Source organism: Muntiacus reevesi, chromosome 13 (assembly GCF_963930625.1).
Source record: "Muntiacus reevesi chromosome 13, mMunRee1.1, whole genome shotgun sequence".
NCBI lineage: Eukaryota > Metazoa > Chordata > Mammalia > Artiodactyla > Cervidae > Muntiacus > Muntiacus reevesi.
The window spans coordinates 19,608,559-19,632,652 of record NC_089261.1 but is presented as its reverse complement, the minus strand read 5'-3'; the positions used below and the strand labels follow the sequence as shown (position 1 = coordinate 19,632,652).

Sequence of the window (24,094 nt, the reverse complement as noted above, 5' to 3'; positions counted from 1 at the left end):
TATCTGAGAAGTTTATTCGTCAGATCTGGGCAGGTGGGACAATTTTATATCTTGCTGGCATCCCCAGGTGCCTAAGGTGCCATGCTCTTAGCAGGCACACAGAGTGGGTGGTTTAAGCACTAACACTCTATTCATGTTGCACAGATGGCTCCTTCTAGAAAACCTTTGTAGATATTCCTGACCTCCTCCCCACAAGACAAATTCTGGATTGTACTCTAAGGTTGCACTGTCCAGTAAGAGAGCTACTATATATAGTTATTTAAATTTAATTAAAATTAAATAAAATTCAGCATTTAGTTCCTTAATCCCACTATTCACATTTCATTCTGAAATTTGGGGAACTGATTAAATAATTATTGGACAGTGCTCAACAGCCACATGTGGCTAGGGGCTCCTCTGTTAGCACAGACATAGAACATTTCCATCTTTTTGTTCTATGGGGCCGCCCTGCAGGAAAGACTAGATGGAAGCCTCTGGGCTCTGGATTCCTACCAGCCCAGGATTCAAAACCTGTCTTTGCTATTTCGAAGCCTTAAATTGTGGGCAAGTGACTTGACCTCTCTTTGAGCCTCAGCTGTAGTGGGCAATTATAGACCCTCTCTCAGGGAACTTTGATGAGGATTACAAGAGATAGCAAAATGTGAGAGCCTTTGCTCAAAGACAGAGTAAGCTCTCAAAAATCAGGAGCTATTATAATGAAACATGAATATGACAGCTTCAGTTTCTAACAATGTGAAAAATCCTAGATTCTGGGGGTTCCATCCAGTATCAGTCCTTCCTGACTTGTTTGGGAAGCTGGCAGCCCACCCCTTGCCCAGTCTGGAGGAAGAGGCTACAATCGGAGCTGATTTTTCCATACTCGAAGTCTTTAGAGCACGGAGCTGCTCAATCAACCTATGATGAATGAAGAAATGAATGAATGGGGCCAACACAGCCAGGATCTGACTGGGCCTTTTGTAAGAATGAGCAAGAAGGTCCAAAAGTCATTATTATTTTGTTTCAAATACAACTGGCCTGGTCTTTTTTTTCCTGCAAGATAAAAACAAAACAAAACAAAACAAAAACCCTCTCCTAGGGAATCACCTTAAGCTTCCCTTCCCTCTCTCACCTACAGTCCACTCCTCTGGGACAATTAGCCAGGGAAGGAGCTCAAGGGTCTTGGCCCTTCCCCCTTTGGCCCAACATAACCTCCTCCCCCCACTTTGACCAAATGCCTGGAATTCTTTCAACAGAAGGACAAAGCCTTTCATCTGCCAATTACTGATAAAGGGAAAATGCAAATATTGCTAAGGAAGGTGATCCATCAAGGGCTCAACATTTATGGAGTGACCACTTAGGACCAGGCGACAGGGTAGGCACTCTGGGGGCGTCAAAGGGGAACAAACCCCTGGCTGGCCCATTCTTTTCTCTGGTCTGTGGTTTCCTGGCAGTTTGTAAAGGGACGGGATTAAATTAGGTGACTACTCAACCCCTTCCCACTCCGACAGGCCAGGAACTCCCCATCTGGGTGATATATGGACTTAACTGTTTTTACACTAAGGTGTCTGCCATCGGGTCTTCTCTTGACACCAGCTTTTGGGGATACCATGAGACTGACCACATGGGGAGACAGAAAGGTCTTCGTGAGGAAAGAAGAGTTAAGACTAAGTGATTTGCTTCACACTTTTTGCTTTACTGCATTTAACTCATGACCTCCAGCCCACTGCATGGTCAGGGAAGATCCCACTGGAAATGGAAGTGGCAAACCCACTCCAGTATTCTTGTCTGAAAAATCCCCATGGATGGAGGAGCCTGGCGGGCTACAGTACCTGGGATCGCAAAGAGTTGGACACGACTGAGCGACTTCACTTCACCTTCTCATCTCATTATGTGGGAGCAGTTAAGAGGGTCAGTATCCAAAAGTGGATGTGATGGCAGAGGCAGGCTCCAGTTTGAGCCCCAGGAATCCCATTTATAAGCTGTGTGATCTTGGGGGATTGATTTCCCCTTTCTGAATCGCCCTTTCCTTATTTGCAAAACTATTTACCTTAAAGGGTTCTTGAGTGAAAGAAGCAAATAAAATAGTCCCTGGTTCTTGACACAGGCTAAAGGCAAAAACCTTCCCACCCCCATTAAGACAAGGTGGGCGATTTCAGTCTGGAAAAAATTGTGATGTTTGCAGTTAAGTGGACTTGGATTAAAACAAACTTCAAAGAGTAGTCTTTGGAGGGTGGGTGGAAAAAGATACAGAAAGATAGGAGAGGAAACTTCAAGGTGAGGGGGGAGCTGTCTCATAGGGTGACCAACACTGAGCTGATGGTTCACATCTGATCGCTCATCTAGGGGAAGCCACTTCCTCTCCACTTATCTGTCTGATCACTGTGTTGACATGAGGAGGATATGAGGGTAGAGCAATCAACCAGATTCAAAACTTCTCTGAGCCTCAGTTTCCTATCTGCAAAATGATCTGCTCCAACTATCCCACAGGATTCAGGAAAGAAGTAAAAATAAAAAAGTATGGGAAGTTTTTTTTTTTTTTTTTTTTGCAAAGCCACCTATGAGCAGGTATAAGGCTCCTTTCTTGTAGCCCTGGTGCCTTGTTATCTCATCACGATCTTTACCTTCAAGATCGGGCCTAGTTGGGCTGGAAGAATGTTCAGGGCCAGTTTTTTCTCACAATCAAAGTCGACCAGACTGTTGTTCATGATGAACTTACAGGACAACACCTTTACCATTCTAGTTTTGGGAGGTGGGCACAGTGAACTAGGTATGTCGACAGGTAAGTATACCCAGATCTAATGACACTCCATATATATAGAGAGAGGGTGCCCATACGGCCGCCAAGAAGCACTGTAGGATTAATCAAGGTGCACCCAAAGTTCCCTGGGCCCCATCCCAGCGCCTTGCACCTTTCCACCGACATTTCTCCTGTAACCCGCCAATAAGGGCTTACCCTTCGCATGTTTGCCAGTTGCGTTAGGAGGCGCCAGATCCGATTCTCTCGGTAGTTCACTCCTGAGAATCTATTTCCTCTTCTTGGAGAGCGCAGGGACCTTTAAAAAATGTCCAACTTCTCTTCTAGGGCTTCTCGCCTAGTAAAGGACTCCACAGACGCGGGCAGAATGAATGAATGAAAGGCAACGTCTTCCGGTCAGCTCGGGTCTGAAAAGGCTTTGGTCTGGCTGTATTTCCTGTACCTGTGTGTATGTGGATCCTTTGAGTCCAGTAGTTTAAGAGTTATGTAGTCCGTACAGGTATGGAGCTGCGCTAATTTCTTCCTGAGCCCCCAAATGTTTCCTTCGTGTGGCCGATCCGCTTACGGCTCTAGAGAGGATTTCTCCACCCCCCCCAAAAAAAAAGATAGCAGAAAAAAAATATATATATATATACACACAAAATGCTTTGAATTTGGGTCAGCCACGTAGGTAACGAGGTGGGGTAAATGAAGGAAGAGGAAGAAGAGGGGTCGCCCATGGGGGCCATGGGCGATGGGGGCAGGGATTAAGGTGGGAGGTCGTTTTCGGGGGTGCCAGGCCCCGGGGGCTTTCACTCCAGCAGGCTCGGCTTGCATTTCCGCGCCTCCCGCTGAGGCCAGCCGTGCAAATCTGCACCTCCCTCCCCACCCCCTCCCTCCTTCCCTTCCTCCCTGCCCCGCCATCTCCGGGATGCGCCCGCCGCCTGCAACTCAGCCCTTCCAAAAGTCAGCTCTGCACACAACTCCCGGGCGGCGGCGGCGCCTGCGTGCAGAGGCGCACTCGTGACCCAACAACAAAACAGCGATGCCAGGGCGCTAACGGCGCCCGGTGCCTCCCGGGCGCCCTCCCCGCCCCACACCTCCTCGGGCCGCCGCCCCCTCCCGCCCCCATCCCGGGCCGAGTGCCCCCTCCCGCTACTAGCCCGGCCGCGGGCTCCGAGCGCGATCGGCAACAATGTTTACGTTCCGGGGATTATGACGTCGACGCCTCCCCCCCCACAACTGCTGAAAATGGTTTCCTAGGACTTTGCAAACGGATCTGCTTAAGTGTTGGTGCAAAACTTTGTAGATCTCGGCTCTGGCTTGCTTTATTTATTTATTTTCTGGTTTGTTTTCTTTGGTCTTCCCTCCTTCCCCCCTCCGCCAAAATGCAGGGGGCAGGAGTGTTGACAATTAATTGGTGAACTCTCCTAAAAAAATGGAGGCAGAGAAAGACTCTGGAAGAAGATTGGTGTGTAGCTTTTTTTTTTTTTTTTTTCCAAATCTGTATCTGGTTTATGATAGATCTATTTTTTTTGGTCGTTGTTTCTTGCTGCCTTTTCTTTCCTTTTCTGTATTTTGCAAGAGGACCGGAAAAAAATATAATAAATTGCATGCAAAAGGAAGCAAGCAGCTTACTCCTCCAGTCCCTTGTGAGACTGAGTCTCAGACACTTATGTGGGGAGGTGGTAGCGGGGAAAGGCGTGGAGGTGGGGGTGCTCAGCGGGCTCGGGGTTCGCCCGGAATCTGGGGGGCTGCGGGGCCGGGCGCTCGGCGGTGGAGGGAGGAGGCAGGGGATGCGGGGAGTGGTGGGGGATTCTCCTAAAGAAGTGAGTGTGCGCGCGCGCTTGTGGGGAGATGAGGCAGCTGCTGGTGCGTTTTGGGGTCTCCGATGGGAGCTTTGTGGCGGGCCGTCTGCCTCTCCCCCTCCCAAGCGGCGAACCCCCCCTCCCCACCTCTTCTTCTCTCACTAGCGGTCGGTCGGCGGGGGCGGCTGGGGTCTCAGCCCTTCCATTTCAGCTTTCCAGCTTACCCGGTAGCTCGGGAGGCGGCTCCAGGCTTAGAAATGCCGCCGGCCCCCGGTTCCGGCTTCCCGGCTCTGCCGCCGCGGCCGCCAGGGCTGCTGTTACCGCCGAGCCGGGCGCTGCGGCGGCTCCTCCCGGGGCCTACAATGCCCCGCCAGCCCGTGCGCGGAGCCCCCCTCGCGGGTTACATAACCAGGCTCCCGGTCGAGTGGGCAAAACTCAACACCTCTCGGGGGTGGGGGGCTGGAAGCAAGGGGAGAGTCCCCCAGAAACCCCTTCCACGGCCTCCAAAGATGCAGGAGGGGAGTGCCCTGTATAGGGCGCCGCCTGACCCTGGGGGGTGCGGGTCCCTCTCCTTATCCCGATTTTCAGCATCTTTGGCTTCTGCGCAAAGTTGCTCCGGTCCCAAAGGTGGGGTGCAGGGGGGCACGAGGCTCCTGCACCTGTTCGAGCTGGGCCCAGGGTGAGAGGCGACCCCCAGTTCCCCCAATAATGTCCCGGGCTCTCCGGTTTGGGTCCCCGCAGCGCCCGATTGACCGCCAGAGATACGACGAGAACGAGGACTTGTCGGACGTGGAGGAGATCGTCAGCGCCCGCGGCTTCAGCCTGGAGGAAAAGCTGCGCAGCCAGCTGTACCAGGGGGATTTCGTGCACGCCATGGAGGGCAAAGGTGAGGCGCCCCCTCCTCGGGCTGTCCTCCGCGGCGAGGCCCGAGCGCACGTGGGGAGGGAGCTGCCGGTGGCTGGGTTCGTATTTCGCGCCCGCGTCCCCCATTCCAGGGGATCCGGTGACGAAACGAGGCCGAGCACTGGGGGGGGGTGGGGTGGGGTGGCGAGGGAGGAGGGCAGGCGGGAGCCGGGGCCGGCCGTGGGCCTAGGCCCGGCCCGCGCCCACCACCAGCCCCAGGGTGGGCAGAGCCAGGGGCCCGGCGGACTGAGGGACCTGGGGACCGACGGGTGGACCGAGGGAGGGCGGGTGCGCCGCGTTCTACCCCTCCCGGAGCCGGCCCAGCTCCTTGCGCTGCACGAAGTGCGGCTGACGGGCTGCAGCGGGCCAGGGTCACCCCAGGGCCATTGGGGTGAGGGCCCCCCAGGCCTGAAGCCTCCCTAACCTGTGCCATTTCGGACCTTGCCAGTTGGGATCTGGAGCTGGGGACGGCCCGGGTCACTTAGTGACATCTCCTCCGGCCTGGGGTCTACTGCACCCCATCACCTCGTGGACTTTGCTAGCAGGAGCAGGGTGGGTGAGCCCGGAGTTGTTGACTGGCCCCCAGTGAAGCCCGAGGCCTCTAGTCCTGCAACCCTGACGCTTTGAAGTGGGGACTGCTGGTAAAGGGGTTATCCTCCCTCCGGCTTCAGGCTTCCTCCCGGCAGTTGGAGGTGAAGACTTGGGGCACCCTCCTGGGAAACAGGGTCTCTTCCCAAGTCTGAGGCCTTGAGAGCTCTGTCCCTCTTGTGAGCCCTGCCACTTTAGAGAAGTTGGAGAAGCCTGGGGATGGGGGTTGGCAATGTCACCCCAACCTGAGACCTTTGGGGCCTGACTTTCAGCCTGACCCTGGTACTGGTAAGGTGTCTGGGGGGTGTCTTCCAGACCTTTAAGTGATGCTCTGACTTGGGTCTAAGGCCTGCAAGGCCCCTGGTTGGGCCCAGGGGATTGAGGTTTTGGATTTGTTTCTGCCTACTTACTTGTCTGTCTGTGCCCTTCTGTGATTTAAGTTCATTTTTGCCTCTCAGTTATTTGGGTTTCCCTTTATATTAACGTTTCTATTTTGTTGATCCCCATCCCCTTTGGAAAACCCTCCAGTCCCTCAGTGAGCTGATAACAGGGGAAGAGCCTCCCCCACCTCCAGGTTCTGGTTGAGTGACTGGGGCTGTGGGGTTAGCCCCTAGGAGAGTCAGGGCCTGGCTTTGCATTTTTGAAGTTTCTCTTTTGTGTCCGTTGCTTCCTGGAGTGCCGGGATTGGGGTGGTAGGGGGTAGTTGGAGGGGAAAGGAGGAAGAAATTTCTTCCAGCCTGCCAGGTCTTAAAGAGCATTGCCCGCAGAGGCTGGATAGTTCAGGGGTCTAGTCCCAACTACATTTAAATTTCCTTAGCACAAATGGGACTTTAATTCCTCTCCTTCCCCATTTTTCTTGAGTCGTTTGGCATATTTTAGGAGAAAACAGTATGCAACTCTTCCTGGTCATTGGTGAGGCATTCTCTGCCCAGGATCTCATGTTTTCTCAGGCTCATTTGAGGAAGTTGAAGCTGACCCTGGGGCTGGACTTTGGGTGTGTGTGTATTGGGGAGGAAGGTGGTAGTGGGGGGAGGTTTCCAGAAAGGGAGATTCCTTAAATCTACTGTCCCGGTTCCTTTCAAAGAAGAGGACTCTAGGGTTGTTGGTTGGTAATTCAGATCTTGCCCCAAAACTCGAGGGAGGAGCTGAGAAACAGAAGGAGCCCTTAGCCTGGATTCAAAATAGAAGCTTCTTAAACTTCTCTGCCTTTAAATCCTTAGGAATCCCCATTCACTAGGAGCCCCTGGGGATCTGAGCTGCTAAGGTCAGGGCTTTCCCCAGCTCTGGTTTTGTTCTCTCTCCTCTGAGCAGAGTTGCCTTGGCCTCACCGCCCCTGCAACCCCCCAAGCCGTCCTAGTGAACTGTTTCTCTGGGGCAGGGGTTTCAGTGCCCTGAGATCCCATCTGTCTCCCTTCTGACCAGCCCCCGGGCTTGTGTCTTTGTGAATTGCTTTAGTTACCTGAGGGCTTGGGGGGTGTGAGTATTTGTCTCCGCCTCCCTCATCTCCATATTTAGGGATAAGGTTGAGTGAGCTCCCCTACTTTTGGAACTCAGGAGGATGGAAACTAAGGCTTCCTTCATTCTCTGGGGCATTCTGTAAGGATGTTGGGGTCTCCACTAGACAAGCATCCATCAGACAGAAAACTAAGTGGTGAATTTTCTTTGGGCCTCACCCTGTCCCCTTCATACAGCCTTCACCTGGGTAGCATCCTTCTGGGTTATCCAGCTGAAGCAAGTGTTGTGATGGCTGCAACAGAATTTCACTATTAAGACAACAAAGCTGTGCCCAGTTCCCTAGTTATTTTGGCACCAAATACACAGTTTCCAGGGAAACCGGCTTTCCCCCCCCTCCCCTTCACTACGCAGGATATTACAATAAGATCTTCCCTGATGCTCAGCTACAATGAGAACCCTCCTCCCAGCCTCCTCTATGGGGCTTCAGATCCTCCCAGGTGGCATTATTCAGTTCTGCAGTTCCTTTACTTTCAGAGCTCAGCCTGGGATGCGTTTTCTCCATCCATCCTTCTTTCGCAGTGAGAGCTGGGACTGTTTCTGTTTGGGGCTGTTTCCTGAGTTTCCTTCCCCAACCCTCGCAGCCCTTGGGCTGTTCATTGACAAGTTCTGACCCGTGGGGCATGCAGGGAATGACTGAGTAGGCAGAGGAGCCAAGAGTTGGCATAGCTTCTCTTGGGCTTTGCCTCATCCGTTTCCTTGTCATTTTCTAGGGATCTCTTGTTCTTTGAGCTGGTACCTGCATCGCATATAACCCCTGCCCCTTCCTCCATCAATGTTCTTCCCCTAACTGATGGATCATGGTTCATTTCCTCCTTCGTGACTTAACCAATCTGATTTAATTCCCGTCTCCAAACAGATTTCAACTATGAGTATGTGCAGAGAGAAGCTCTCAGAGTTCCCCTGGTATTTCGAGAAAAGGATGGCCTGGGAATTAAGTAAGTTGCTGAAATGAATTGCTTCTTCCCCTGTCTCCTTCCCTCACACAGTTTATAGGTTGGGATGCATTTCTTCCACTCTTTCCCCTACCTTTCGTCACTGAGCAGGATTTTTCTTTGTTATTTGGGGGTTGCACCTCCTTGTTCAACACCTGAAAGAGAGGGAAAAATATCTCCAACGATGGGTCTGGAATTTCAGAGAATTTGGATGGAGAGGTCACAGAGTACTTCAACAGTGTGGACTTTCCTTCCTGATCCATCCCACTTACACGCAGCTACTTCCTAAAGGGAAACTGAAGCAGTGCCTAAGCTGAGAAGGGATTAGCCACCCTTTGGGCAGAGAGGCAGAATGCCTACATGCCTGTTTCAACTCAGACTCCCACTGTATGGGAAACTGGTCCTTTTCTTTGGAGGGCATGTTCCTTTTTTTCTTTTTGGCCCTGCCTCGTGGCATACAGGTTCTTAGTTCCCCGACCAGGGATCGAACCTGTGCCCCTTGCAGGGGAAGTGTGGTGTCTTAGCCACTGGACCGCTGGGGAAGTCCTTGGAGGGAATGTCAGAACACTAGGTCCTGTCTCCTCTTTCCGCTGGTGCCCCAGCACCTGCCTCCCCACAGTGGCTTGTTTGGTTTACATTCTCTCTGGAAATCTGTCAGAGCTCCAGGTGGGGGAGAGATCCTGGAGGAAGCCTGGAAGAACAGGTTTCTGCCCCTGGGGCAGGGGTTGGAGGAGGTTGAGGGTGTCCTCGTCACAGCCTGCCTCCTTCCACAAGCAAATACTGCCAGATTTGCTCAAGAGTCTCATTCCTATGAATAGAAATGAAACCTTTGGCATCACTGACAATTAATAGTGAACGTCATCACCGCCACAGTAGCCAGGGTCACCAAATCCTTGCAATCGATGTGATGTAGTTTTTTTTTTTCCCTGTAAACTTAAAGAGGTTCCTCCCACCTTCCATACAACACCTTATGGAAAGTATTTTCTAAAAGTGGAGCCACAGAAAGCTAGCCACTCTAAAAGAAAGCAGAGGTTTGAATGCCCAACTATGGTGCTTACCTTGACAGCACAGTCTTCCTGGGAAAAGTGGGTGGGGGGACAGCGAGTTCCATTCTCTTCTCTGTAGCAGTGTTGAATTTCGGTGTCGGGGAGAATGGGGTTTGATTTGCCTGTTGAGAAAACTGCTCACTTGTTCCGGGGTGGCCCTCCCTCCAGGCACCAACTCATCACTACCCTTTTGCTGAGTTATCTCATTGTGGGTTCTCAGCCGGAGACCCAGAGAACTCTCTTAGAAAAATGGCCTCCCCCTGCCCCCATTGTGAGATCTAACCCTATTGTTTCTGGCTTCCCACCAAATGTCTGCGTTCCTCTTTTTCCAGGATGCCTGACCCTGATTTCACAGTCCGAGATGTCAAACTCCTAGTGGGTAAGTTGCTGTTTGCATGTGTGGCGGAGATGCTGCAGTTGGGGATGGGGGGCCCGGGGAGCAAGGCCAGTACCACCTGCCCATTTGGATATTTAACTGCCTCTGAAAAGAAAGTCCTCATGGGAGGAGGCAGGAGCAGGTGTGAGCTGCAACCGTCTCACTCTGGAGAACAGGTTGGATTGCAGAGCCGTAAGAAGCTGTATTAGAGGGTGTTTACCAGTGCAGTTTTATGAGGCTGATTTGGACCCCAGCGTCCAGCTTGAGTGTCAGCAAGGCAATCTTAGATCTCTCCTGGTGTTTGTTTGTGGGTTGCTGGGTAAACATTGGGTGCTGTGTGACCCCTGAAAGACTTTGAGAACTTCCAAGGGGGAGGGATTACTCTTTCCTACTTCCTCTGGCTTCCAGACAGGTCTAGGGCGGGGCTTGGCCCTGGACACCTGTAGAACTCGGCTGATCACTGAGTGTCCCAAACTCTTGACCAGGTAGTGGGTGGCCTTTCACATTTTACAGGAAGTTGTTCAATACATCCATTCTTTCCAGAAGTGTTTCTCAAGTAACTCATACATGGTAGGCGAATTCAGAGCTGTGAATAGGACAGACAAGAGCCCTGCCCTCTTGGTTGGAGTGACAGACAAAGAAGTAAACCGTTTTTAAAAATTTATATCTTTTCAGAAGGTGATGGGGCTATGAAGAAATAAAGCAGTGTAATGGGATGGAGGTTGTTGGAGCTATGTTTATTTTAGATGGAGGTATTCAGGGAGGGCCTCTTGGTGGAGGTGATGAGGACATTTGGACAGAGACCTGACTGATGAGAAACTAACTGTGGGAAAGAACATTCTAGATGGAGGGATAAACAAGGGCAGAAGGTGGGGGAAGAATGGGAGGAGTGAGGAGAGGTGGGAGAGGCCTCCGGGCCAGGCCCACAGCGGGCCCTCTAGGCCCTGGTGGGGAACCTGGGTTTGTCTCCTGATATAATGGGGAGGCCCTTGGGGGATTTTAAAGTGTGGTGAGGGAGTAGCATTGTGATCTGATTATTTTCTTGGGAGGGGGAATTAAAAACATTTTTAAAATTGAGAAATTTCATATACCATAAAATTCACCATTTAACCATTTTTAAAGCGTGCAGTTCAGTGGTTCTCTCTCTCTTTTTTTTTTTTGGCTGCATCCCAGGGCTTGTGGGATCTTGTTCCCTGACCAGGGATTGAACCCTGGCTGCAGCAGTGAAAGTGCCAAGTGCTAACTGCTGGACAGCCAGGGATTTCCACAGTGGTTTCATATATCTACAGTGTTATGTAATCGTTAACCACTAATTCCAGAACATTTTCATTACCCCCAAAGTAAACTCTGTACCTCCCAATTCCCCTTTCCCTCCATCCCCTGACAACCACTAATCCACTTTTTTGCCTCTGTGGGTTTGTCTCTTCTGGACATTTCGTATAAGTGGAATCATAATATGTGGTCCTTTGTATGTGGCTTCTTTCATTTGGCCTCATGTTTTTGAGGTTCATCCGTGTAGTAACTTGTCTCAGTACTTCTTTTTATGGATGAATAGCATCCCATTATATGAAGAGACCACATTTTGTTTACCCATAAGTCAGTTGATAGACATTTTGGTTGTTTCTGCTTCTTGGCTTTTGTGAATAATGATACTATGACTATTCATGTACAAGTGTTAGTGTGAACAGACATTTTCACTTCTTCAGGGTAGATCCGTAGGAGGGGAATTGTTGGGTCATGAGGTAACTACATTTAATCTCCAGAGGAACTGCCAGACTGTTTTCTAAAGTAGCTGCACCCTTTTTTTTTTTTTTTCAGCTGTGCCGTTTTAAATTCCCATTAGTAACATACAAAGGTTCTAATTTCTTTGCCTTCCTTGCCCACTCTTGTTATTGTCTTTTTGATGCTAACCATCCTGGTGAGTGTGAAGTGATGTGATCTAAGTTCTATCAAAGCTGACTCTGGTGGCCGTGTGGAGGATGCAGGCAGCTGACCAGGGGGTGTGCAGATGATCCAGCTTGAGTTATTGACCTAGAGGTGTGTTAATGCAGGAAAGAAGACTAGGACTTCTCTGGTGGTCCATTGGCTAAGAATCTGCCTTCTGCCTTCCACTGAAGAAGGCGCAGGCTCAATCCCTGATCAGGGAACATGCATGCAGCCAAAAAAAAAAAAAAAAAAAAAATAGAAGAGAGGACCAGTTGGTTATAAGGAGATAGTGCTGTTGAGAGAAGGATCTCAGTTAATTGATGAGGGTTTGCTCAGGAGAGATTTTTTTTAAGCTGGATTCTAGAATCACTGAAGGAAGTGGATGTCAGAACGGAAGGAGGCAACCTTTCAGCAGTGAGCAGAAGATGGGGCGATGGACCCCATAAGTCGAGTCTTGGCATAGGTCACTCTCACTGATGCCTCTGTCCAGCCCCAGCCTTTGTTATTGGGGCTCAGCTCTGCTTTTTGACTGAGTCATTTGGGGCAAGCTACTTCACCTGCTTAAGCCTCACTTTCCTCAGCTGTGAAATGGACCTAATAGCAGAATCTGCCTCAAATAAGGATCCTATAAGAAAATGAATGAAAAAAAAAAAGAAAAAAAAAAGAAAATGAATGAATGCTTAGCTGATTGACTGGGGCGAGGGTGGGGGGGTCTCAATAAATGGTCCCTATTATTATTCTAATGGAAAGATGTGAATCTGATGAGGTTATCTTTATGGACAAGGATTAAAACCAGATTCTCAAATCTGGGTTTCCGGCATCAACATTACAGCCTGAGTAATATTGCTCTTTGCCCTTTTGAAACATTTCCAAGCCCTCCATGAAAGTGGAAGTCACTCAGTTGTGTCCGACTCTTTGCGACCCCATGGACTGTACAGTCTATGGAATTCTCCAGGCCAGAATACTGGAGTGGGTAGCCTTTCCCTTCTCCAGGGGATCTTCCTAACCCAGGGATCGAACCCAGGTTTCCCACATTGCAGGCAGATTCTTTATCGTCTGAGCCACCAGGGAAGCCCAAGAATACTGAAGTGGGTAGCCCATCCTTTTTCCAGGGGAATCTTCCCCCCCCAGAAATTGAACTGGGGTCTCCTGCATTGCAGGTGGATTCTTTACCAACTGACCTATGTGGGAAGCCCTCCGTAGTTTTGTTATTCGTTCTGGTTGTATGTAGCTGCCTCTTCTTTCTGAGCCTCATTCTTCTCATCGTGAGAGCAGGATTCAATTTCCTTCCCAGGTCTTGAAAAGCTTAGTATGGCAAAGAAAGTGGGAATGGTGGGACCTCCCTGGTCATTCAGTGGTTAAGATTCCATAGTCCTGATGCTGGAGACATGGGTTCGATCCCTGATCAGGGAACTAAGATCCTGCATGCTGCACGATGTAGCCAAAAAACGGGGGGTGGGGAAGGGGAGAAGAGTTATACCTGCAGCTCATGTCTCTGGTGATGACTGAATGGACTGGAGAACATGAAGGTTCTTTGTAGAAGTCCGGAAGCTCTGACGCTGTGAGGGATGCCTGCGATGGCAGTTGGCAGGGGGTATGATAATGCCCATTTTAGTCTCTGGGAATGCACGCAGGCTTCTGGAGAGTGGCGATGGGGAACATTTGTCACAGTGACATAAGTGACAAATGTAATTCAATCTGCCCTAAGCAAAACAGAATTCAGTGTTTTACGTAATAAGTTCAGGATGTGACCTTAGGCATGGCTAGATCTAGATGCTCCAAGAAGATCTCAAGGACTCAGTTCTTATTTTTTCATTTCTGCTTCCCTTTTTTTTGTTTCCTCTTTCTGCTTCATTTTCTGGCAAGTTTCTCCCCATGTGGCAAGAAAAATGGGGAGCACAACCCCACACCCAGAGGTGCTGGTGGGGTCCGCCCAAGCAGAACCATGTGAACTGAGAGGGGAAGGAGTAACTTCCCAGGGCTGCTGGTGACATGACCAGGCCCTTAACACAAATGGAAGGTTTTTGTTTGTTTGTTTTTGGTTGTGCTGCTTGCGGGATATTAGTTGCCCAACCAGAGATTGAGCCCTGGTTCTCTGCAGTGAGAGCGTGGAGTCCTAACCACTAGACTGCCAGGGAATTCCCACAACTGGGAGTTCTGCTATGGAGGGCAGAGTATAGGGGTAGCCGGATCATCCCTTTTGAGTTCATGGGCCATCTCAGCCTGTCTTCCAGCCACTTGCCCCCTCCCCAGGCCCTATCTCTTGGGAGAAGCGGGTTGGTGCATGACCAGCTCTCAGGTCACAACTTGGGGCTCCAGACTCTTCTCTAATCTCCTGAGATTGGGCTTTTTTCCCCCTGAGCCCTGTTTATCTGCCCATTGGGAAGACAGGCACCTAGCCTCTGTTTATAGTTCCTCATCTCTAAAGAACAGAAATAAAAAGTGGCACTTTTCATTTCTTTGACACTGTATGCTTAAAATAGAAGCTTTTTATTGAAGTCTAATATATATACAGAGAAGTTCACAGTAGTTTAAATTTGTGTGACTTGAACAATTGAAACTGCCTGCCTGCGAAGTCATTTCAGACTCTGTGTGACCCTATGGACTGTAGCCCACCAGGTTCCTCTGTCCATGGGGATTCTCCAGGCAAGAATACTGGAGTGGGTTGCTATGCCCTCTGCCAGGAGATCTACCTGACCCAGGGATCGAATTCGCATCTCATGTCTCCTGCATTGGCAGGTGGGTTCTTTACCACTAGTGCCATGGAACCCCAGGATCAACTCCTCTTGAATTCCCGTCCAGGCTTTCCCTCTGCTGTTTTCCTGACTTCTAATAGTGTAGATGCCTCTTTTCATACTTTATGTTAGTAAAATCATACAGGGTGTCTGTCCTCTTAATTTTGATTTCCTTCATTCAACTTTGTGTTTACAGGATTCATCCAATTTGTTGTGTGTAGTTGTAGATGGCTTAGTTTCATTGCTGTATGGTTTGCCATTTATGTGATTATTTCCCAGTTGGTTTATTCATTCTGTTAGTGGGCACCTGGGTGACTGCCAGGTTAAGGCTGTGTGCGTGATGCTGCCATGAACATTCTAGGCGTGACTGATGAGGAAACGGGTACATTTCCATTGGGCATATACTTAAGAGCAGAATTGCTTGGGTCAGAGAGTTAGCATGTATGTTCAGTTTTAGTAAACACCGTCCAATAATTATCTAGAGGGATTGTTCTGGTTCTGCCGGCTCCACAACCTCACCAAGAGTTGGCATGTTCATCGTTTTCATTGTAGTCATGCCTCCATGCTGATGGGAGTATCGTTCTATTTCACTGTGTTTCAGTTGGTGTTTTTCTAATGACTCATGAAACTGAGCTCTGTCTCATTACATGTATTGGTTATTTGGAGATCTTTGGGAACTGATTGATCAAGTCTTTTTTCCATTATTGTAAAGACTATCTCTTATTTAAAAACATATTTTTTTTTATTCAAGGGTAGTTGATTTACAATGTCATGTTTGTCATGTGTGCGGCAAAGTGATTCTGTTATTGAATATAGTTGCCTGTGCTGGACAATAGGGGTGCTTGTTTATCTATTTGATATATAGTGTGTATCTATTAATCCCAAATTCCTCATTTATCCCTCCCCTTACCTTACCCTTTGGTGAGCATAAGATTGTTTTCTGTGTCTGTGAGTCTGTTTCTGTTTTATAAATAAGTTCATTTGTATTATTTTTTGGATTCCACATGTAAGTGATATCATATACTATTTGTCTTTGTCTGACTTACTTCATTTAGCATAAGAATAGGTCCATTCATGTTGCTCCCAATGGCAGTATTTCATTCTTTTTTTATGATTGAATAATATTCCTGTTGCATATGTGTGTGTGTGTGTGTGTGTGTGTGTGTGTGTGTGTGTGTACACACCATACCTTTATCCATTCATCTATTGCTTTTGTGTCTTAGCTTTTGTAAATAGTGCTGCTCTGAACATTGGGGTGCATGTATATTTTCTAAATAGAATTTTTTCTCTGGATATATGCCCAGAAGTGGGATTGCTGGATCATATGGTAACTCTATTTTTTGTTTTTTAAGGAACTCTATACCATTCTCCACAGTGGTTGCACCAATTTCCATTCCCACCCACAGTGTAGGAGGATTCCGTTTTCTCCACATCCTCTCTAGCATTTATTACTTGTAGACTTTTTGGTGTTGGCCATTCTGACTGGTGTGGGGTGATACCTCATTGTAGTTTTGATGTGAATTTCTCTCATAATTAGCAACATTGAGCATCTTTTCATGTGCCTGTTGCCATCTGTACGTCTCCTTTGAAGAAAGGTCTGTTTAGGTCTTTGCTCATTTTTAGATTGGGTTGTTTGTTTTTCTGATACTGAGTTGTATGAACTGTATATTTTGGAATTAAGCCCTTGCTGGTTGCATCATTGGTGAATATTTTCTCCCAGTCTGTAAGTTGTCTTTTCATTTTATTTATGATATTGTCTCTTGTTGATTGTGAGGTGTATCAGCTTGCTATGGACAAATAAAGCAAAGTACCACAGAATGGGTGACTTAAACAACAGAAATTAATTTTCTCATAATTCTGGAGTTGGAAGTCCAAGATCAAGTTGTCAGCAGGGTTAGTTTCTTTGAAGGTCTCCCTTCTTGGCTTTTAGATGGCTGTTTTCTCCCTTTGTCTTCAGATGGTCTTCCCTCTGTATGTATCTGTGTGCTAATCTCCTTCTCTTACGAAAACACCAGTCTTACTGGAGTAGGGGCCACCCTCTCAGTTGGTTAAAAAATCCATCTGCTTGTAGGAGACCTGGGTTCGATTCCTGGGTCAGGAAGATCCCCCAGAGAAGGAAATGGCAACCTACTCCAGTATTCTTGCCTGGGAAATCCCATGGAAACAGAAGCATGGCAGCTACAGTCCATAGGGTTGCAAAGAGTTGGATGTGACTGAGTGATTAAACCACCACCAAAGACCCCATTTTAAACTTAATATCCTCTTTAAAGACTTTCTCTCCAAATATGGTTACATATTGAGTTACTGGGGGTTAGAACTTCAACATATAAATTTTAGGGGACACAATTCAGCTGATAATATAAAGGTTCTTTCTGGATTCTGGATGTTAGTTAGACTCCTACTTTGTGGGTTGCCTTGTCATCCTCTTAAAGATGTCTTGGAGGGAACATATGTGTACCTATGGCTGATTCATGCTAATGTATGGCAGAAACCAACACAATGTTGTAAAGCAATTATCCTTCAATTAAAAATAAATTTAAAAAAGAGATGTCTTTGAATGAACAGGCAGTTTTAATTTTAACATAGACCACTTAGCTCTTCCTAGTCCATTAGTTCACATTGTGTCTTTTTCAAATTAAGAAAATTTTGCATAGTGCAAGGTCACGAAGATATTCATATGTTTTTCTGCAAAAGTTTTATTGTTTCAACTCTTACATGTAGTCCACCTGGAGTATGAGATGGGGTCAAGATCTTTTTTTTTCCCCCTATATAGATATCCAGTTGATCTAGACCATTATTGAAAAATCACTATTTTCTTCATGGCACTGAATCAGGTTACTTTATTGGGAAACAAGTGACTGCATTTGTCTGAATCTGTTTGATGCTCTAACCTGTGTCGCCCACTCCCAGGATCGCTGTTCTGGATAGTTCGTGTAAGAAGACGGGGATATTTTCACATCTATGGTTTAGAAGATGGGGGGATAGGGAGACTGGGGAAGAGATTTCTTGTTGTCTCTGAAGATGCTTTAAACCCCTTGAGAACATGTACCCAGAAAGTGCAGGGTCTTCACTCCTTGTCTGGACTTACATCACCGAAGATAGGAGGGAGACTTGCATATTGTCTCTTCATTGTATTTCTCTCTAATGAGGGTACCCAAGCCAACCAGTGTTTTCTTTGGCCGTTTTTCTTAAAAAATCTTCATGATGGATCACTTCATTCAGTATTTATTTGTTCATACCATTAGAGTAATACTCACCTATCTTTTACTGTATGTTTACCATGTGACCTCATTTTGTCCAAACTAATAATTGGAAATTAAGTACTGTTGTTCACTTTTCTGGATGGGGGATCTGAGGCTCAGAGGGAGCTGCCCACACAGCTAGTGGGCAGTGGAGACAGGGTCTGAACCCAGTCCAGGGTATTTCTCAAACTCATGCTTTTTAAAAAATATTTATTCATTTGCCTGTGCCAGGTCTTAGTTGCAGTGGGTGGGATCTAGTTCCTTGACCAGAAATGGAACCCGGCTGGGCCCCCTGTGTTGGGACTGGGGAGACCTCCAGGGAGGTACCCCAAGCTCATGCTTTTGCTTTATGGCTTCCGACTCTACCCTAACCCTCCTCCATTCCTTCTTCACTCACAAATTTACTGGATGTCTTTGGTCCTAGCTCTACCCTTGACTGGCTGTGTTTAGGGAGACTACATTTTCACTCTAGAAATCGAAGGTGGCTGATTTGTCCTCAGACCTTAGTTTTAATTGTGTGTGTGTGCGTGTGCGCGTGTGCGTGTGCGCGCGCTCAGCATGCTGAATTTCACTTCCCCTATCTGGGATCAACCCTGTGCCCTTGTAGAGGAAGCATCAAGTCCTAACTGCTGGACTGCCAGGAAATTCCCAACTAATCATTAATTTTTTAACTTGAAGTAGAGTTAACTTAAAATATTATATTAGTTTCATGTATATAGCAAAGTGTTTCATATACATATCTTTTCACATTATTTTCCATTTATAGGTTATTATAAGATATTGGATATAGTTCTCTCTGTTATGTAGTAAATCTTTTTTGCTTACTATTTTATATATAGTAGTTTATTAATTGAACACTCCTAATTTATCCCTCTACCTTTCCTAGAACTTAAAATTTTTTAAAATTTATTATTTATTTTATTTAATTAATTTATTTTTGGCTGTGCTGGGTCTTTGTTGCTGTGCATGGACTTTCTCTACTTGTGAGCAGGGACTGTTCTCTAGTTTCAGTTCTTGAGATTTTCATTTGGTGGCTTCTCCTGTTGCAAAGCACAGGATCTAGGGTATGTGTAGACCTTTCTAAAGATGGTTTGAAAGCATAGACTTTAGGGACTTCCCTGGTGGTCCAGTGGTTAGGACTCCTCGCTTCCACTGCCTGAGAACCGCGTTCAATTCCTGGTCAGGGAACTGAGATCCTACAAGCTGTGTGGTGTGGTCCAAAAAAAGGAATAACAACAGTAAAATAAAAATTGAAAATATTTTAAATCCTGGACAACTTTTTAGAATTCTTGTAGTCTTGCTTTCCCATTTCACAGGAGGGAAAAACTGAAACCTGGAGAGAAATTACTTGCGAGTCGCCCAAGTAGACAGCACATCAGATTCAAATGTAGGTTAGAGTGTCAGCAATTGGGAAATGATGCTTGTAATAGAACCCAAGAGGAAACATCGATTTGGGTTGGGGTGTAGATGAGTTCAGTTCTGGCCACATTGAATTTGAGCTCAGGAGTGACATTAAGGCTGGACAGATAGGTAGGGGTGGCAGGACAGATAGAAGTGCTAGGAGGGGGGAGGGTGCATGAGGCCAGGAGTGCTGAGGATCCCAAGTGAGGAGGGTTTCAGAGGGGTTCAGTTATGTTCTCAGTTATGTTTTCTTTCCAAGAGAAACACCCACCTCATTGCTTTGTTCTGTCTCCATTTTCCCTAAATTCTAGGCTCTAAAATCAAAATCTTTTTTTTTTTTTGGCTCCACTGCATGGCATATGGGGTCTTAGTTACCCAACCAGGGATCAAACCCAGGCCCCCTGCAGTGGAAGCACAGAGTCCCAACCACTGGATAGCCAGGGGACGTCCCTAAAATCAAACTCTTGATGCTGCTAGGGGCCTAGGGAAACTATGTTTACTTCTGCTCACTGTTTGCATTAACTACTGTTCACTGAGACCTTGTTAAAAGCCAAGTATCTTTACTATAGCTTTTTGTCTGATCACATGAAATCCTATTTATTACTACCCCCATTTTATAGATGTCAAAACTGAGGCTCAGAGCGACTTGTCCACAGTCAAATAGCTAGTATGTGGAAGAGCTGAGCTCTGTGCCCGTATTTGTCTGACCGCAGAGCTGTCCTGTTAATTTCTGCATGGTACAGGTGTCTCCTCATCCTGAATTCTTTGTTGTTGTTGGCTGGGTGTCTTTTGGATTTTCTTGCCTGATTGGTTTCAACTCTGGTTTGTTAGTCTGTTTTGTATCTTCTTGTGCCCCTCTCTCTGAGGGTCAGAGTGTTTTCAAAAAATATTTATTTTTATTTATATATTTGGCTGCACCAAGTTTTAGTTGTGGCATGTGAACTCTTAGTTGTGGCATGTGGGATCTAGTTCCCTGACCAAGGATGGAAACTGGGCCCCCTGTGTTGAAATCGTGGCGTCTTAGCCACTGGACCACCAGCGAAGTCCCAAGGCTCAGAGTCCTGAGCCCAGGGCACAGAGGACAGCCTGGCACCGGATCTGCCTTGGGAATCATCTTAAAAGGTGCAAAGGTGAGGAAGTCAGAAGATATTGATGCTTAGGGAAAGCCTGTGGACCTTTGAGAGCATCCTCTTATTTCACAAAGAAGAAAACTGATCCAGTTTCCCAAGTTGTGCAATGACTCAGCCCTGGGCTCTTTCTTTCCTGTGCCCTTGCATGTTCAATTTGGGACAGCATCCTTACTAGAACCCCTGCTTTTAGGTTTAAAAAGTCCCTCCAATAATTTTGTTGGGCCACTAGGCAGGTCCTATTATCTCCACTTTGCAGGTGAGGCAGCTGAAGCCAGAGAGGGTCAGGAGTTTACTTAAGGCCTCACTGCTGGGAAACAGAGGAGCAGGATTTGAACCATGACTGGAGCTCTTGCTAATAAACACTGCCTTTATGAGATGGATGAGGAAATACTCCCAGGGAGCAGAATAACAAACCAGAAACTTGAGATGATAGAGAAGGTTCCAGAGCTATGATGCAAGACACTTGCATGCACTCTCTGAAGAGTGGGTTCAGGGGGAGTTGGGGTCAGTGCCCGTGCCTGCTTTATATTAGCCTTCAAGGTGACCCCACAGCCTACTCCCAGCTCCGAGCCCATGGCTCTTGGAACTGACTGATGGAGCCTTCAAAGCAAGGGCCATAGGGCCACGGATTAATTTCTGCAGCTGGAATTTGTTGGATGTAGGTGAAGCCTGTGAGTGCAGAGAACCAGTGAGACTGGAGGAGGGAGGAGGAGGAGGGAGTAAGGAGAGAGAGAGAGGCAGAGGGGTTGCTGAGTTGTTGGCCTACTTAGGAACTCCAGCACCATGCCGACATGGAAAATTTCTCCTGTAACCCCTTGACCTCAGGGGCCTGGGTTCTAGCGCTATGGATCCCTTGCAGGCTCCAGAGGGCTCCTTGTTTCTGTCACCTGCTCCCGCAGGGTGCTCCCCAGAGCTTGGACTGCCACATTCCTGTCTCAGCACTGAGCTGTGCCACTTGCTTCCTCCCCAGGGCTCAGCTTCCAGCTCGGAGACCCGGCACTTAGTCTAGCTCCCCTTTGCCACCAGTGGCAGACCAGCCTGGGAACCTGAGAAGACGGAGTCCTCGTGCTTAATCTCCCAGCTCAGACTGAAAGGGGCTGGCAGGCCTCAAGTGTCCCCAGTGACCCCGCGGGCAAGCCTCTCCATCTCTTCCCTCTTCCTCCTACTCCCCCCAGTTCACATTAAAAAAAAATTTTGTTTTAATTATTTTTGGCTGTGTCAGGTCTTAGGTGTGGCGCACATATCACCCATTGCAGTGCTCAGGGTTCTTTCTAGTTGTGATTTAAGGGCTTAGCTGCTCCAAGATATGTGGGATCTTAGTTCCCCGACCAGGGATCTAACCCGCATCCTCTGCATAGAAAGGTGGACTCTTAACTACTGGGCCACCATGGAAGTCCCTCAGTTCACATTTAAGGGATATGATCTAAGTAAGAACTAGGCTAGGATGGGGACGGGGGTTCAAGAGGGAGGGGATATAGGTTTACCTATGGCTGATTCATGTTGATGTATGGCAGAAACCAATGCAACATTGTAAAGCAATTATCCATCAATTAAGAATAAATAAACTTAATTAAGAAAAAAAAAAGAATTAGACTAGAGAATTCCCCAGAGGTCCGGAGGTTAAGATTCTGCCCTTTCACTGTAGTGGTCACGGGTTTGATCCCTGGTCAGAGAATTAAGATCCCACATGCTATGCGGTATAGCCAAAAAATAAAAATAAAAGAGAAAAATTTAAAATCGGCACCACCAACAAAAAAACTAGGCTAAAAATCAATGTGTCAGCCCTGGAAGAGGACCTAAAAATGACCTAACCCAGTGGTTTTCAAAGGAAAATCCCCGGAATCCACTTCTGAATTCTGAGTGCCTTCTCCATACCCACTTCAGCCTGAGCTGCTTGTTTTTATTTATGTAGTCGGCTCTCGTCAAAGCATCTGTTTGAAGGAAGAATTCTGCGGCAATGAAAAAAATATAAAGATCAGCTTCTTCCTGTCTTTACATATGAGGCAGCTGAGGCCTGGAGGAAGGGCATTTAGCTCTGCAGGTAGTCACAGAGGTGGTGTCTATAAAGCCAGAACCCAGGGCATGCAGATCCAAAGGGCATGGCTCTGTTTCTTCTCCATGAGAATGGTAGCTTCCACAGTGTCCTGGCTTTTTACCCCACTCATCTTGGGATGGCTTCTGCACGTCTGTAAGAGGATGTGGACATCGCACTGGTTTTGCATTTTCAAGTGAGGCTTGGTGTCCTTGAGCTTCTCTGCCAATTCTGGGGAAAGTGGCCCATGCCCTCCAGAGCCACGCCCTGGCACATCATTGTGGTGGAAATAGAATCCCAGAGAGAGGTAGGTATAGGAGGCCTGCAGATGCATGTTCACCAGGTGGTGGACAGCACCCTCCGCTGTGGTGGAATAATTCTGACGAATCTGAGAGCTCATGATTGATGGGTAATAAAGAGCTAAGGTCAAAGAAAATGCTGTTGGCTGGGACTTCCCTGGTGGTCCAGTGGTTAAGACTCTGCTTCCATGACAGGGGGTGCACGTTTAATCCCTGGTCAGGGAACTAAGATCCCACATGTCACCTAATGCAGTCTCCCCCACCCAAATAAAAATACTCAACAATTCATTTTTTTAAAATGTTGTTGGCTGGTCCTGGAGATCAGGTGTAGTTGAGTGGCTGGTTCCTAAAATGTAACTGGAAAAAAGGTTGGAGGGTGGTCAGAGGCTGGAGGAAGGGGTGTTCCTGGGTCTTTTCCACCCCAACACTGTTGAAGCAAAAGACAAGTCTGCAGGGCCACGGAGTGCTCTCTTACACCTAGTCTTTTAAAAGCTAGGAAACTTAAAAACTAAGGAATTTTTGTTTGTTTGTTTCTTAAAAGCTAAAAGCTTTTAAAATTCCTTAAAATGAGTAAATATCCATATCCTTTGTTCAGATTTCCAGTTGTTTCCTATACGGCACAAATGTTACTTTCTTTTTTTAAACAGTTGTATGAGTCAGAATGTAAATAAGGGTTTTGCATTGTGATTGGTTGAGGTATCTTTTAACTCTTCTATAATCTGTGGGCTCTTCTCCCATCTCTTTCCAATCTGAAGAAGTGGGATTGTTTGAGCTATAGAATTTTTCATTACTCGGACTCTGCCTCTAGTTTCTCTGTGGGCATCCCTGGTAACTCAGCTGGTAAAGAATCCACTGGCAATGCAGGATACCCCGTTTGGATTCCTGGCCGGGAAGATCCCCTGGAGAAGGGGTAAGCTACCCACTCCAGTGTTCTTGGGCTTCCCGGGTGTCTCCGACGATACAGAATCCACCCGCAGATACAGAGTCCGCCCGCAGTTCGGGAGACCTGGTTTCGATCCCTGGATTGGGAAGATCTGGAGGAGGGCATGGCAACCCATTCAAGTTTTCTTGCCTGGAGAATCCCCATGGACAGAGGAGTTTCTGTAAATTGGTAGTTGGCCGTATTAATAGATGCTTGACCAGACTCAGAGCCTGTCTCGCTCATTCATAATTAGTTTATTCATTTTTTTTCCCCTGACAGCTTCATAGATCTGTTAGGAGGGGCATGTTAGGTTCTCGCTTCTCCCTCTCTCTTCCTGATGTTAGCAGCTATTGACGCCTATCTCCGTTATTTTATATAATTTTAGCGGCGCTGTAGGGCTTGCGTGACCTTAGCTCGCCAACCAGGGATCACCCCGCACCCGTGCACTGGAACCCTGGGGCACCTCCATTGGACCACGAGAGCTCCTCCTTTGCCCCCTATTGTCTGGAATACATCTATGGAGAAA

General features: G+C 47.5%; 1 protein-coding gene across 2 annotated transcripts in view; it reads left to right on the top strand.

Annotated features, from left to right (window-relative positions):
* Positions 1–3,877: 3,877 nt before the first annotated feature.
* Positions 3,878–24,094, top strand: part of KDM2B (lysine demethylase 2B) — a 114,284-nt gene continuing 94,067 nt past the window's right edge. Inside the window, exons 1-4 of one of the 2 annotated variants that reach the window (XM_065903867.1) lie at positions 3,878–4,184; positions 5,263–5,407; positions 8,384–8,462; positions 9,838–9,884. In XM_065903867.1, the coding sequence (XP_065759939.1) occupies positions 4,152–4,184; positions 5,263–5,407; positions 8,384–8,462; positions 9,838–9,884 (304 nt within the window). In that variant the 5' untranslated portion in view covers positions 3,878–4,151. The remainder of the gene's footprint in view (positions 4,185–5,262; positions 5,408–8,383; positions 8,463–9,837; positions 9,885–24,094) is intronic. The other variant, XM_065903868.1, reaches the window with a different exon arrangement.